The 15320-nt window shown below is 53.4% G+C and overlaps 1 protein-coding gene across 1 annotated transcript; it reads right to left on the reverse strand.

The window, feature by feature from the left end:
• Positions 1–2743: 2743 nt before the first annotated feature.
• LOC145337101 (uncharacterized) lies at positions 2744–15320 on the reverse strand. Its single transcript, XM_080181856.1, has 5 exons — positions 15292–15320; positions 9662–9757; positions 6922–7112; positions 4468–4525; positions 2744–3311 (listed from the first exon to the last, which is right to left on the reverse strand). Exons 2-5 carry the CDS (start codon positions 9755–9757, stop codon positions 3234–3236), a joined length of 423 nt encoding a protein of 140 aa, XP_080037982.1. The 5' UTR covers positions 15292–15320; the 3' UTR covers positions 2744–3233.

The following is a 15320-nucleotide window of genomic DNA, read 5'->3' on the forward strand; positions in this document are numbered from 1 at the left end:
ATTTGGTAGTAAACCCACAAGCTTTGGGAAACGCTGCTCCTTCCTCAGGTGTGAGGAAAGTTCTGATCAGGGTCTATAAATGCGAGTCTTTACAGCTAATCTGCTATTCAAGTCTTTCAAGAAATTGTCTCTGTGGGCGGGGTCTGTCCCAGTGGGCGGGGACAGACTGTCAGCAGTGATTGGTTCTGTGGGCGGAGCTATCTCTATGGGCGGTGCCAGTCTCTGTGGGCGGGGCCTGTCGGTGGTGATTGTCTTTGTGGGCGGGGCCTGTGTGTGGTCAGAGGGTCAGTGCCGAGGGAGCGCCGCACTGTCAGAGGGTCGGTGCCGAGGGAGCGCCGCACTGTCAGAGGGTCAGTGCCGAGGGAGCGCCGCACTGTCAGAGGGTCGGTGCCGAGGGAGCGCCGCACTGTCAGAGGGTCAGTGCCGAGGGAGCGCCGCACTGTCAGAGGGTCGGTGCCGAGGGAGCGCCGCACTGTCAGAGGGTCGGTGCCGAGGGAGCGCCGCACTGTCAGAGGGTCGGTGCCGAGGGAGCGCCGCACTGTCAGAGGGTCGGTGCCGAGGGAGCGCCGCACTGTCAGAGGGTCAGTGCCGAGGGAGCGCCGCACTGTCAGAGGGTCGGTGCCGAGGGAGCGCCGCACTGTCAGAGGGTCAGTGCCGAGGGAGCGCCGCACTGTCAGAGGGTCAGTGCCGAGGGAGCGCCGCACGGTCAGAGGGTCAGTGCCGAGGGAGCGCCGCACTGTCAGAGGGTCAGTGCCGAGGGAGCGCCGCACGGTCAGAGGGTCAGTGCCGAGGGAGCGCCGCACTGTCAGAGGGTCAGTGCCGAGGGAGCGCCGCACTGTCAGAGGGTCAGTGCCGAGGGAGCGCCGCACTGTCAGAGGGTCGGTGCCGAGGGAGCGCCGCACTGTCAGAGGGTCGGTGCCGAGGGAGCGCCGCACTGTCAGAGGGTCGGTGCCGAGGGAGCGCCGCACTGTCAGAGGGTCGGTGCCGAGGGAGCGCCGCACTGTCAGAGGGTCGGTGCCGAGGGAGCGCCGCACTGTCAGAGGGTCGGTGCTGAGGGAGCGCCGCACTGTCAGAGGGTCAGTGCTGAGGGAGCACCGCACTATCTTTCAGACAAGTATGAACCTACCTCCCCTTTCAGCTGAAGGGAATTGGATCCCAATGCCATGAGTTGGGGAACAGCTGGACAATCCTCCCAGCTGCTTTGGACCAAAATTATCCCTCAAACAACACCAATAAAAACACACAGTGTGGACATTTATCAGACTGCTGCCTGTGGGAGCTTGCTGTGCACAAAATGGCTGTCAAGTTTCCTAAATTGCAACAATTAGACGTCACAAAAATACCTTGTTAGCTTTGGAGCACAGAGGTTAGGGAAGGCGCTACAAAAATGCAAGCTTTTTTGTCTCCCTACACACGCTGCAAATATGTAAGCTGAGAAAGCAATGTTTCGCATGCATGCTAAGAGTGAAACAACCATTTGATTACAACTTCAAACTCTCAGGATAAGGTTACACGTGATAAGAACATAATAAGAACATAAGAAATAGGAGCAGGAGTAGGCCATCTAGCCCTTCGAGCCTGCCCCGCCATTCAATAAGATCATGGCTGATCTGTCGTGGCTCAGTTCTACATTCCCGCCCTCTCCCCATAACCCTTAATCCCCTTGCCTATCAAAAACCTATCAACCCGTGTCTTAAAAATATTGAGCGAGGCAGCCTCCACCACTTCAACGGGCAGAGAATTCCAGAGATTCATGACCCTTTGAGTGAAGAAGTTCCTCCTCAACTCCATTTTAAACCGCCCCCCCTTTATCTTGAGGCTGTGCCCTCTAGTCCTACTGTCCTTTCTGAGCGGGAAGAGTCTCTCCACCTCTATCCTATCCATCCCATTCATCATCTTATATGTCTCAATGAGATCTCCCCTCATTCTTCTAAACTCCAACGAGTACAAGCCTAGTTTATTCAGCCTCTCCTCATAGTTCAACCCCCTCAACTCCGGAATCAGCCTAGTAAACGTCCTCTGCACTCCCTCCAAGGCCAAAATATCCTTGCGTAAGTGCGGCGACCAAAACTGCACACAGTACTCCAGCTGCGGCCTCACCAATGCCCTATACAGCTGCAGCAAGACCTCCCTACTTTTATATTTAATCCCCCTTGCTATGAAGGCCAGCATCCCATTCGCCTTCCTGATCACCTGCTGCACCTGCAAGCTGGGTTTTTGCGACTCATGCACAAGGACCCCGAGGTCCCTCTGCACTGTCGCATGCTGCAGTTTTTCGCCATGTAAGTAATAGTCCTTCCTACCATTATTCCTACCAAAGTGGACCACCTCGCACTTGCCAACATTAAATTCCATTTGCCAGTTCCTGGCCCATTCGCCCAGCCTATCTAGATCCCTCTATAGTCAGGCCTGATTTTGATTTGATTTATTATTGTCACATGTATTGGGATACAGTGAAAAGTATACAGACAAAGCATACTATTCATAGAGTAAAAGTTATAGTTTTTTTCTATTAGTGTCACCAGAAGCTACTGTGAAAACCCCCCTACTCACCACACTCCAGCGCCTGTTCGGGTAACACCGAGGGAGAATTTAGCATCCTAACCAGCACATCTTTCGGACTGTGGGAGGAACCCGGAGCACCCGGAGGAAACCCACGCAGGGGAGAATTACAGACTCCACACAAACAGCGTTACACAAGATCTGTAATCAGGTCAGATTTTCATATGACTTGATTTATTATTGTCACATGTATTGGGATACAGTGAAAAGTATTGTTTCTTGCACGTTATATGGACAAAGCATACAGTTCATAGAGAAGAAAAGGAGGGGGTGCAGAATGTAGTGTCACAGTCACAGCTAGGGTGTAGAGAAAGATCAACTTAACGCAAGGTACGTCCATTTAAAAGTCTGACAGCAGCAGGGAAGAAGCTGTCCTTGAGTCGGTTGGTACGGGACCTCAGACTTTTATATCTTTTTCCCGACGGAAGAAGGTGGAAGAGAGAATATCGGGGGTCCTTGATTATGCTGGCTGCTTTTTCCGAGGCAGCGGGAAGTGTAGACGGAGTCAGTGGATGGGAGGCTGGTTTGTGTGATGGATTGGGCTACATTCACGACCCTTTTGTGGTTCCTTGCGGTCTTGGGCAGAGCAGGAGCCCAGACCAAGCTGTGATACAACCAGAAAGAAATCTGTAAAAGTTGGTGAGAGTCGTAGCGGACATGCCAAATTTCGGTTAATATTGTTGGCCATTTTCAATCGTGGGTTCGGAAGCTTCGTTGTCATTGTAATCCCACTCTGTGTCCGGATATTCCTGAAGGAGAAAGGTTAAGAGTTAGCGAGAGTTCCTGCAGTGAGACAAAACGTCGCATCGTCGATTCTGAGGGGGGGATTTTACAGACTTGCTCGATTTCAGACTGTAAAGACCCATCCGAGGGCAGGGATGTGTTGTTACAATTATCCAGGGGCCTTGGTGAGGCCACACCTAGAGTATTGTGGGCAGTTTTGGTCTCCTTTACTGAGGAAGGATGTTCTTGCTCTGGAGGGAGTGCAGTGAAGGTTTACCAGGCTGATTCCGGGGATGGAGGGACTGATGTACGAGGAGAGATTGACCAGGTTAGGATTGTTTTCACTGGAGTTCAGACAAATGAGGGGGGAATCTCATAGAGACTTATAAAATTCTAACAGGACTGGACAGGGTAGATGCAGGGAGGATGTTCCCGATGGTGGGGGGAGTCCAGAACCAGGGATCACAGTCTGAGGATTCAGGGTGGACCATTTAGGACGGAGGTGAGGAGACATTTCTTCACCCGGTGAGTCTGTGGAATTCATTCCCACAGGAAGTAGTTGATGCCCAAACATTGAATGTATTCAAGAGGCGGCTGGTTACAGCACTTGGGGGTGAATGGGATCAAAGGTTATGGGGAGAAAGCAGGATGAGGCTATTGAGTTGGATCATCAGCCATGATGGTGAAGCAGGCTGGGTTCGATTCCCAGCTCGGGTCCCTGTCTGTATGGAGTCTGCACATTCTCCCCGTGTCTGCGTGGGTTTCCTCCGGGTGCTCCGGTTTCCTCCCACAGTCTGAAAGACGTGCTGGTTAGGGTGCATTGGGCCGTGCTAAGTTCTCCCTCAGTGTTACCTGAACAGGCGCCGGAGTGTGGGGACTAGGGGATTTTCACAGTAACTTCATTGCAGTGTTAATGTAAGCCTACTTGTGATGAATAAATAAACTTTTTACTTTGCTTTTTTACTTCACTCTCTCCACTCTCAGTAGCAGCCGTGTGCGCCATCTACAAGATACACCATCTACAAGATGCACTGCAGCAAGTCACCAAGGTTCCTTCGACAGCACCTTCCAAACCCAGGACCGCTTCCATCTCGAGGGACAAGGGACAGCAAATACCTGGGAACACCAAAACCTACGAGTTCCCCGTCTGAGCCACTGAGTGAAGGGGATGGGGCTACTCACCCTCCTGTGAGCCAAGTGGGAACCACCGATTTGATCCAGAGGAGTGGATATCCGCCTCCTGTCGGAAGAGTAGAAAGGATATTATTAAACGAGAAAGATTTACTGGGATGCTACCGGGATTTGATGGATTGAGTTATAAGGAGAGGCTGGATAGACTGGGACTTTTCTCTGGAGTGTAGGAGGCTGAGGGAGTGATGTTATAGAGATCTATAAAATAATGAGGGGCACAGATCAGCAAGATAGTCAGTATCTTTTCCCAAAGGTAGAGGAGTCTAAAACTAGAGGGCACAGGTTTAAGGTGAGAGGGGAGAGATACAGAAGTGTCCAGAGGGGCAATTAAAAAGCATTTAGAAAGTTACATGGGTACGATGGGTATAGAGGGATATGGGCCAAATGCGGGCAATTGGGATTAGCTTAGGGTTTCAAAAACAAAAGGGACAGCATGGACAAGTTGGGCAGAAGGGCCTGTTTCCCTGCTGTAAACCTCTATGACTCTCGGTCAACAAAATACTGGCGTCAGACCACAGAGCGACACATATCCAGCTGCCAATCCTAGCGCCATAGCCCCCGGATCGAGTTTCTGATCATCTCCAAGACTGCCTCACTCCATCTCTGGAATAACAGCACCCCCAATCCTCGGACACAGGGTCCGGACAGGGAGGAGAAGATGTTTCCACTCCGAGGGCCAGAACCAGTAGCACCATCCATCCAAGACAAGTGAATCCATACAAGTGACTCATGAATCTCCTGGGGAGTTGAGGGGAATCTTCTTCACCCAGGGAGTGGGGGAGAATGTGGGACTCACTCCCACGGGGAGTGAGGAGAATGTGGGACTCGCTCCCATGGGGGGAGTGAGGGAGAATGTGGGACTCGCTCCCACGGGGAGTGGGGGAGAATGTGGGACTCACTCCCACGGGGAGTGGGGAGAATGCGGGACTCGCTCCCACGGGGAGTGGGGGAGAATGTGGGACTCGCTCCCACGGGGGAGTGGGGGAGAATGTGGGACTCACTCCCACGGGGAGTGGGGAGAATGTGGGACTCGCTCCCACAGGGAGTGGGGAGAATGTGGGACTCGCTCCCACAGGGAGTGGGGGAGAATGTGGGACTCACTCCCACGGGGAGTGGGGGAGAATGTGGGACTCGCTCCCACGGGGAGTGGGGGAGAATGTGGGACTCGCTGTCACGGGGAGTGGGGGAGAATGTGGGACTCGCTCCCACGGGAGAGGTAGGGAATGTGGGACTCGCTCCCAAGGGGAGTGGGGAGAATGTGGGACTCGCTCCCAAGGGGAGTGGGGAGAATGTGGGACTCGCTCCCACGGGGAGTGGGGAGAATGTGGGACTCGCTCCCACGGGGAGTGGGGAGAATGTGGGACTCGCTGTCACGGGGAGTGGGGGAGAATGTGGGACTCGCTCCCACGGGGAGTGGGGAGAATGTGGGACTCGCTCCCAAGGGGAGTGGGGAGAATGTGGGACTCGCTCCCACGGGCAGTGGGGAGAATGTGGGACTCGCTCCCACGGGGAGTGGGGAGAATGTGGGACTCGCTGTCACGGGGAGTGGGGAGAATGTGGGACTCGCTCCCACGGGGAGTGGGGAGAATGTGGGACTCGCTCCCACGGGGAGTGGGGAGAATGTGGGACTCGCTGTCACGGGGAGTGGGGAGAATGTGGGACTCGCTCCCATGGGGAGTGGGGAGAACGTGGGACTCGCTCCCACAGGGAGTGGGGAGAATGTGGGACTCGCTGTCACGGGGAGTGGGGGAGAATGTGGGACTCAGTCCCACGGGGAGTGGGGAGAATGTGGGACTCGCTCCCACGGGGAGTGGGGGAGAATGTGGGACTCGCTCCCACGGGGAGTGGGGGAGAATGTGGGACTCACTCCCACGGGGAGTGGGGAGAATGTGGGACTCGCTCCCACGGGGAGTGGGGAGAATGTGGGACTCGCTCCCACGGGGAGTGGGGAGAATGTGGGACTCGCTCCCACGGGGAGTGGGGGAGAATGTGGGACTCAGTCCCACGGGGAGTGGGGGAGAATGTGGGACTCAGTCCCACGGGGAGTGGGGAGAATGTGGGACTCGCTGTCACGGGGAGTGAGGGAGAATGTGGGACTCGCTCCTACGGGGAGTGGGGGAGAATGTGGGACTCACTCCCACGGGGAGTGGGGGAGAATGTGGGACTCAGTCCCACGGGGAGTGGGGAGAATGTGGGACTCGCTGTCACGGGGAGTGGGGGAGGTGAATAGTATCGATAGCGGTGGGAGGAAGAGAGGGATGAGGGGCTTGTTTGGAACAGGAACGCCAGCTTGGAGCAGAGGGGCCGAATGGCCTGTTTCTCTGCTGGAAAGTCTGTGTGATGACCCCTTGCGTGCGTGGCCCCCTTGCGCTGCTACACTGCAGGTGAGAGCACCGACCCCCGGGGAGGAGCGGAGGGAAGGGTTAAGAGAGACAGGGGACTTACTGAGGGGCTTGGCGAGCTCGAGGCACTGTCTGCTTCTCCGAAAAGATCCGGTCCAGGGGTCTTCCGAAGTTGGGAATGAGGGATCGCCTTGCTCCTCGCTGCTCACTCATTACCCCGGAGTAACTGTCCAGGTAATCCTCATTGTCCGTGAACTGTAATTGTCCGTAATCCCAGTCAGGGGGAATGTTAGCCTGGGAAAGGATTCACAGCTTTACCCTCCAACATGGGAGACAGAAACAGCAAAGGGCCAGTACTGACATCTACCCATCTCTCCGTCTCCCTCTCTACCCATCTCTCCATCTCTCTCTCTGCCCATCTCTCCGTCTCTCTCTCTACCCATCTCTCCGTCTCTCTCTCTCTCTCTACCCATCTCTCCGTCTCTCTCTCTACCCATCTCTCCGTGTCCCTCTCTACCCATCTCTCCATCTCTCTCTCTACCCATCTCTCCGTCTCTCTCTCTGCCCATCTCTCCATCTCTCTCTCTGCCCATCTCTCCATCTCTCTCTCTGCCCATCTCTCCATCTCTCTCTGCCCATCTCTCCATCTCTCTCTGCCCATCTCTCCATCTCTCTCTCTGCTCATCTCTCCGTCTCTCTCTCTGCCCATCTCTCCATCTCTCTCTCTGCTCATCTCTCCATCTCTCTCTCTGCTCATCTCTCCGTCTCTCTCTGCCCATCTCTCCGTCTCTCTCTGCCCATCTCTCCGTCTCCCTCTCTACCCATCTCTCCGTCTCTCTCTCTGCCCATCTCTCCATCTCTCTCTCTGCCCATCTCTCCATCTCTCTCTCTCTACCCATCTCTCCGTCTCTCTCTCTCTCTACCCATCTCTCCATCTCTCTCGCTACCCATCTCTCCGTCTCTCTCTACCCATCTCTCTGTCTCTCTCTACCCATCTCTCCGTTCTCTCGCTACCCATCTCTCCGTCCTCTCGCTACCCATCTCTCCGTCTCTCTCTCTCTACCCATCTCTCCGTCTCTCTCACTGTCTCTCTCTCTCTCTACCCATCTCTCTGTCTCTCCATCTCATTCTTTCTTTGTCTGTTTCTCCATCTTACACTCTCCACCTCTCTTTGTCTCCATCCATCTCTTTCTCTCTCTCTTTGTCCATCTCTCTCCCTGTCCATCTCTCCGTCTCTCTTTAAATGTCTCTCTGTCTCACTCTCTCTTTGTCTGTTTCTCTGTCCTTCTCTCTGTCTCACACTCTCCAAATCACTCTCTCTTTGTCTGTCTCCCTTTATCAGTCTCTCCATCTCAGTCTCTCTCTGTCTCACTCTCTTGTTCTCTGTCCATCTCATTCTCTCTCTCTCTTGCTCTCTGTATCTCTCTCTGTCTCACTCTCCCTATCTCACACTCTCCATCTCTCTCTCTCTCCCTATCTCACGTTCTCCATCCCACTCTCGGTCCATCTCTCTTGCTCTCTGTCCATCTCTCTCTTTTTATCTGTCTCTCCATCTCACTCTCTCTTTGTCCGTCTTTCCATCTCTCTCTCTCTGTCTTTCACACTCTCCATCTTACTCTCTCTGTCTCACTTTCTCTCTCTGTCTCTCACACACACTCTCCATCTCTCTCTGTCTCTCTCTATCTCTCTCTCTCTCTTTTACTCTCTCTCTCTCTCTCTATCTCACACTGTCCATCTCCCTCTCTTTCTCTCCCCCCCCCGTGACTCTCTCTGTCTCTCTCTCTCTCTCACTCTCTGTATCTCTCTCTCACACTCTCCATCTCACTCTCTCTCTCTATCTCACTCTCTCTCTATCTCTTTCTCTCAATATCTCACTCTCCCTATCTCACACTCTTTCTGTCCGTCTCACTCCCTTTGTCTCGCATTCTCGGTCCCACTCTGTCTCTGTCTCTCTCTCTCTGTTCATTTCTCCATCTGTCTCACTCTGCCCATCACAGTGGCACACTGGTTAGCGCTGCTGCCTCACAGTGCCAGGGACCCGGGTTCAGTTCCCAGCTTGGGTACTGTCTGTGTAGAGTCTGCATGTTCTCCCTGTGTCTGCGTGGGTTTCCTCTGGGTGCTCCAGTTTCCTCCCACAGTCCAAAGATGTGTGGGATAAGTGGATTACTCATGTAAGTTGACCCTTAGTGTCAGGGGGGCTAGCAGGGATCGAGTGCTGTTGTTATCGGTACAAGCTTGATGGGCCAAATGGCCTTCTTCTGCACTGTAGGGATTCTATGATTCTCTCTATTCTATGATCTCTTTTAAAGTTTATCAGTGTCACAAGTAAGGCTTACATTAACACTGCAATGAAGTTACTGTGAAAATCCCCTAGTTGCCACACTCCAGCGCCTGTTTGGTTACTCTGAGGAAGAATTTAGCATCTAACCAGCACGTCTTTCGGACTGTGGGAGGAAACCGGAGCACCCAGAGGAAACCCACACAGACATAACACAGCAACCCAAGCTGGGAGTTGAACCCGGGTCCCTGGCACTGTGAGGCAGCAGTGCTAACCACTGTGCCACCCCCTGTCTCACTCTCTCTCCATCATTTCACTTTCTCTTTGTCTGTTTCCATTTCAATCTTTCCATTCATCTACTGTCTCATTCTCTCTCTCTCTCTCTCTCCGTCTCATTCTCTCTCTCTCTCTCTCTCCGTCTCAGTCTCTCTCTCTCTCTATCCATCTCTCTCTCTCTGTCACCGTCCCTCCCACTCCTCTCTCTCCAACTCCCCCTTCACCCCGTTCCTCCTCTCCCTCTCTGTCTCTCCCCCCCCCTGCCGCTTTCTCACTCTCACAATCTCACCTGTCTCTTGGCCCTGCTCAGCAGCCATCCAAAGCCTGTCTGCGAAAGCAGCAACAGCAGCAGGTAGCAGCGGACAGCGGACTGGGTCAGGAACATCTGTGGGAGAAGGACGTGTTAGTGACCAGCCTGAGACAGGCGTAACCGACAGTATAACTGGAATCCAACCGCGGCACCGATCCTGCTCCCGGGGGTGATTTCCCTTGATTCCCAAGGAAACCCCCCGCTTTGTGGTGAGAATCCCGGAAAGACCCTAACTCACCCGGAAAAGCCTCCTCCCTGACCCCCCCCGGGGAGCCGCACGGATCCGCAGCAAATCCCGCCCGGATGGCAATCGCGCTGGGCAAGATGAGGGATCTACTCCGATGCCCACTGCAGTCGAAGAGTCCAGACAAAAGGCACAGGGCCGGGGAGGGCGAGGGTGGGGACTGGTGGCAGCCGAGCCGCTCTCACGGAGGGACGGCACGGGCAAGATGGGCTGAACGGCCTCCGTCTGTCAGTTCACATTTCCGGCTGTCTCACCTCGGACTCAGGCGGGTCGTGGGTTCCATTCCACCCTTCCCACCCCCTCCAGAGATTACAGTGTAAAAGAATCCCCCCCAACCCCCTGCCCACTGAGGGAGTGCCGCACTGTCACAGGAGCTGACCTTTCTCTTTGGATGGAGATATGAATCCGGTCCTGCCAGGCTAACCAGTCCGACGGGTGGGGAGGGGTGCCCTGGAGAAAGCCGGTGAAGAGGACGGTGTGGCCTTTATCACGGTGCTGTTTCTTGGGATCTTGCTGTGCACTCGGTTCTCCGCATCACAGCAGAGCAGGCTGAGGGCGGGGTGGGGAGGGGGCGACCTGGTGGAGGTGTTGTCAGATTATGAGGGGTGTCCCCTTTGGTTGAAGGGTCAATCATGAGAGGTGGGGGTGCGGGGGGGTGGGGTGGTCATCGTACAGCGAGGGGCCGGAGGTTTAGAGGGGATTTGAGGGAATAGCTTTTCAGTCAGAGGACGGTGGGAGTCTGGAACGCGATGCCTGGGAGGGGAACATCATAGAGTCACTGTACAGGAGGAGGCCATTTGGCCCATTGAGCCCACGCCAACAACAATCCCACCCAGCCCCTATCCCCATAACACTATTTAGACTGTTAATCCCCCCAACACTAAGGGACAATTTAGCATGGCCAATCCACCTAACCTGCACATCTTTGGACACTAAGGGGCAATTTAACATGGCAAATCCACCCTAACCTACACATCTTTGGACACTAAGGGGCAATTTAGCATGGCCGATCCACCTAATCTACACATCTTTGGACACTAAGGGGCAATTTAGCATGGCCAATGCACCCTAACCTACACATCTTTGGACACTAAGGGGCAATTTAGCATGGCCAATCCACCTAACCTACACATCTTTGGACACTAAGGGGCAATTTAGCATGGCCAATCCACCTAACCTACACATCTTTGGACACTAAGGGACAATTTAGCATGGCCAATCCACCTAACCTACACATCTTTGGACATTAAGGGGCAATTTAGCATGGCCAATCCACGTAACCTACACATCTTTGGACATTAAGGGGCAATTTAGCATGGCCAATCCACCCTAACCCACACATCTTCAGACACTAAGGGACAATTTAGCACGGCCAATCCACCTAATCTGCACATCTATAGACTGTGGGAGGAAACACACGTAGACACAGGGAGAACGTGCACACTGCATACAGACAGTGACCCGAGGCTGGAATCGAACCTGGGTCCCTGGCGCTGTGAGGCAGCAGCGTTAACCCACTGTGTCACCGTGCTGTCCAGTAGAGGTGGAAAACCTCGCAACGTTTAAAAGGTTACATGTTTGAGCACTCAAAATAAGAACACAAGAACTAGGAGCAGGAGTCGGCCTCCTGGCCCCTTGAGCCTGCTTCGCCATTCAATAAGACCATGGCTGATCTTTTTGTGGACTCAGCTCCACCCACTCACCATAACCCTTAATTCAAAAATCTATCTATCCTTGCCTTAAAAACATTCAATGAGGTAGCCTCAACTGCTTCACTGGGCAGGGAATTCCACAGATTCACAACCCTTTGTGTGAAGAAGTTCCTCCTCAACTCAGTCCTAAATCTGCTTCCCCGTATTTTGAGGCCATGCTCTCTTGTTCTAGTTTCACCTGCCAGTGGAAACAACTTCCCTGCTTCTATCTTATCTATTCCCTTCTTTATAAGAACATAAGAAATAGAAGCAGGAGTAGGCCATCTAGCCCTTCGAGCCTGCCCCGCCATTCAATAAGATCATGGCTGATCTGTCGTGGCTCAGTTCCACATTCCCGCCCTCTCCCCATAACCCTTAATCCCCTCTCTTATCAAAAACCCATCAACCCGCGTCTTAAAAATATTTAGCGAGGCAGCCTCCACCACTTCAACGGGCAGAGAATTCCAGAGATTCACCACCCTTTGAGTGAAGAAGTTCCTCCTCAACTCCGTTCTAAACCGCCCCCCCCTTTATCTTGAGGCTGTGCCCCCTAGTCCTACTGTCCTTTCTGAGCGGGAAGAGTCTCTCCACCTCTATCCTATCCATCCCATTCATCATCTTATACGTCTCAATGAGATCTCCCCTCATTCTTCTAAACTCTAACGAGTACAAGCCTAGTTTATTCAGCCTCTCCTCATAGCTCAATCCCCTCAACTCCGGTATCAGCCTAGTAAACCTCCTCTGCACTCCCTCCAAGGCCAAAATATCCTTGCGTAAGTGCGGCGACCAAAACTGCACACAGTACTCCAGCTGCGGCCTCACCAATGCCCAAACATACAATCTTGTATGTTTCTCTCAGATCTCCCTTCATTCTTCTGAATTCCAATGAGTATAGCCCCAGTCTGCTCAGTCTCTCCTCATAAGCCAACCCTCTCATATCAGAACATTTATGGTTATGGGAGAGTGCAGGGAAGTGAGATTGGTGTAGATTTAATATGGTTTTGTCAGTGCAGTTTCGATGGGCCGAAGGGTCTCTTCAGCACTGTATAACTCAACAACTTACCCATCAGGAACGGACAGGGCAGCAGGTAGATTCTGGCGTTCCCCCCCGTGCCAGTGCCTACAGGAAGGGGGGGGGGGGTAAACGCAGGGGTAAAACATAGAAACATACAGCAAGGAACAAGGCCTTACAGCCCATCCTGCCATGCTAGCCCTTTGCAAGAGCAGTACAATTAATTCTGCTCTCCCTCGTTCCAACCCTGTCAAACTCTTTCCATTTTTAACCATTCATCTGGTTGGGGTGGCACGGTGACACAGTGGGTTAGCGCTGCTGCCTCACAGCGCCAGGGACCCGGGTTCAATCCCAGTGGCACGGTGACACAGTGGGTTCGCGCTGCTGCCTCACAGCGCCAGGGACCCGGGTTCAATCCCAGTGGCACGGTGACACAGTGGGTTAGCGCTGCTGCCTCACAGCGCCAGGGACCCGGGTTCAATCCCAGCGGCACGGTGACACAGTGGGTTAGCGCTGCTGCCTCACAGCCCCAGGGACCCGGGTTCAAGCCCAGCGGCACGGTGACACAGTGGGTTAGCGCTGCTGTCTCACAGGGACCCGGGTTCAATCCCAGCGGCACGGTGACACAGTGGGTTAGCGCTGCTGCCTCACAGCCCCAGGGACCCGGGTTCAATCCCAGCGGCACGGTGACACAGTGGGTTAGCGCTGCTGCCTCACAGCCCCAGGGACCCGGGTTCAATCCCAGCGGCACGGTGACACAGTGGGTTAGCGCTGCTGTCTCACAGGGACCCGGGTTCAATCCCAGCGGCACGGTGACACAGTGGGTTAGCGCTGCTGCCTCACAGGGACCCGGGTTCAATCCCAGCGGCACGGTGACACAGTGGGTTAGCACTGCTGCCTCTCAGTGCCAGGGACCCAGTTCGGGTCACTGTGCAGAGTCTGCACTTTCTCCCCATATCTGCGTGAGTTTCCTCCGGGCGCTCCAGTTTCCTCCCACCGTCTGAAAGACGTGTTGGTTAGGGGGATTGGCTGTGCTAAATTGACCCTTAGTGTCAGAGGGAGCAGCTAGGGTAACTAAGTGGCGTTATGGAGATAGGGCCTGGGTGGGATTGTGGTCAGAGCAGACACGATGGGCTGAATGGCCTCCTTCTGCACTGTAGGGATTCTATGATTCTAACCTGCCCTGTTCCCCCCATGCCGACACACTAGTTAAGAAAGCCCCACCAACATCTCTACTTTCTCAGGAGACTAAGGAAATTTGGCATGTCCGCTACGACTCTCACCAACTTTTACAGATGCCCCATAGAAAGCATTCTTTCTGGTTGTATCACAGCTTGGTCTGGGCTCCTGCTCTGACCAAGACCACAAGGGACGACAAAAGGGTCGTGAATGTAGCCCAATCCATCACACAAACCAGCCTCCCATCCATTGACTCTGTCTACACTTCCCGCTGCCTCAGGGAAAAGCAGCCAGTATAATTAAGGACCCCACACACCCCGGACATTCTCTCTTCCACCTTCTTCCGTTGGGAGAAAGACACAAAAGTCTGAGGTCACGTACCGACCGACTCAAGAACAGCTTCTTTCCTGCTGCTGTCAGACTTTTGAATGGACCTACCTCGCATTAAGTTGATCTTTCTCTACACCAAGAACACTACATTCTACACCCTCTCCTTTCCTTCTCTATGAACAGTATGTATAGTGCACAAGAAACAATGCGGAAGAAGGTGGAAGGGAGAATGTCCTCAGTGTGTGGGGTCCTTAATTATGCTGCCTGCCTTCCCCAGGCAGCGGGAAGTGTAGACAGAGTCAATGGATGGGAGGCTGGTTTGTGTGATGGATTGGGCTACATTCACAACCTTTTGTAGTTTCTCCCTCAACTTTTTTTAATTCATTTGTGGAGATGGGTGTCGCTGGCTGGGTCCAGCATTTATTATCCATCCCTGGTCACTCTTGGAGGGCAGATGACAGTCACCCACATTGCTGTGTCTCTGAAGTCACATGTAGGCCAGACCGGGGTAAGGACGGCAGATTTCCTTCCCTATAGGAACCAGATGGGTTTTTCCGACAATGGGTCATCAGGAGATTCTTAATTCCAGATATTTTTAAATATTGAATTCAAATTCCACCATCTGCCGTGGTGGGATTCGAACCCAGGTCCCCCAGAACATCAGCTGAGTTTCTGGATTAACAGTCTGGTCGTAATCCCACTGGGCCATCACCTCAACTGTCCTCTGAACAAGGGTAACTAGGGATGGGCAATAAACGCTGGCCCAGCCAGCGACACCTGTTTCCCAGGAATAGATTCCCAGAGGTTTACAGCATGGAAACAGCCCTTTGGCCCAAACTGTCCTTTTTTTAACCACTAAGTTAGTCCCAGTTGCCTGTGTTTGGCCCATATCCCTCTATACCCATCGTACCCATGGAACTGTCTAAATGCTTTTTAAAAGATAAAATTGTACGTACCTCTACTACTACCTCTGGCAGCTTGTTCCAGACACTCACCACCCTCTGTGTGAAAAAACTGCCCCTCTAGACCCTTCTGTATCTCTCCCCTCTCACCTTAAACCTGTGCCCTCTAGTTTTAGACTCCCCTACCTTTGGGAAAAGATACTGACTATCTCGCTGATCTGTGCCCCTCATTAAGACCTCTGTAAGATCACCTTTCAGCCTCCTATGCTCCAGAGAAAAG

This window comes from Carcharhinus amblyrhynchos, unplaced genomic scaffold (assembly GCF_965287045.1).
Source record: "Carcharhinus amblyrhynchos unplaced genomic scaffold, sCarAmb.v2.hapA scaffold_43, whole genome shotgun sequence".
Lineage (NCBI taxonomy): Eukaryota > Metazoa > Chordata > Chondrichthyes > Carcharhiniformes > Carcharhinidae > Carcharhinus > Carcharhinus amblyrhynchos.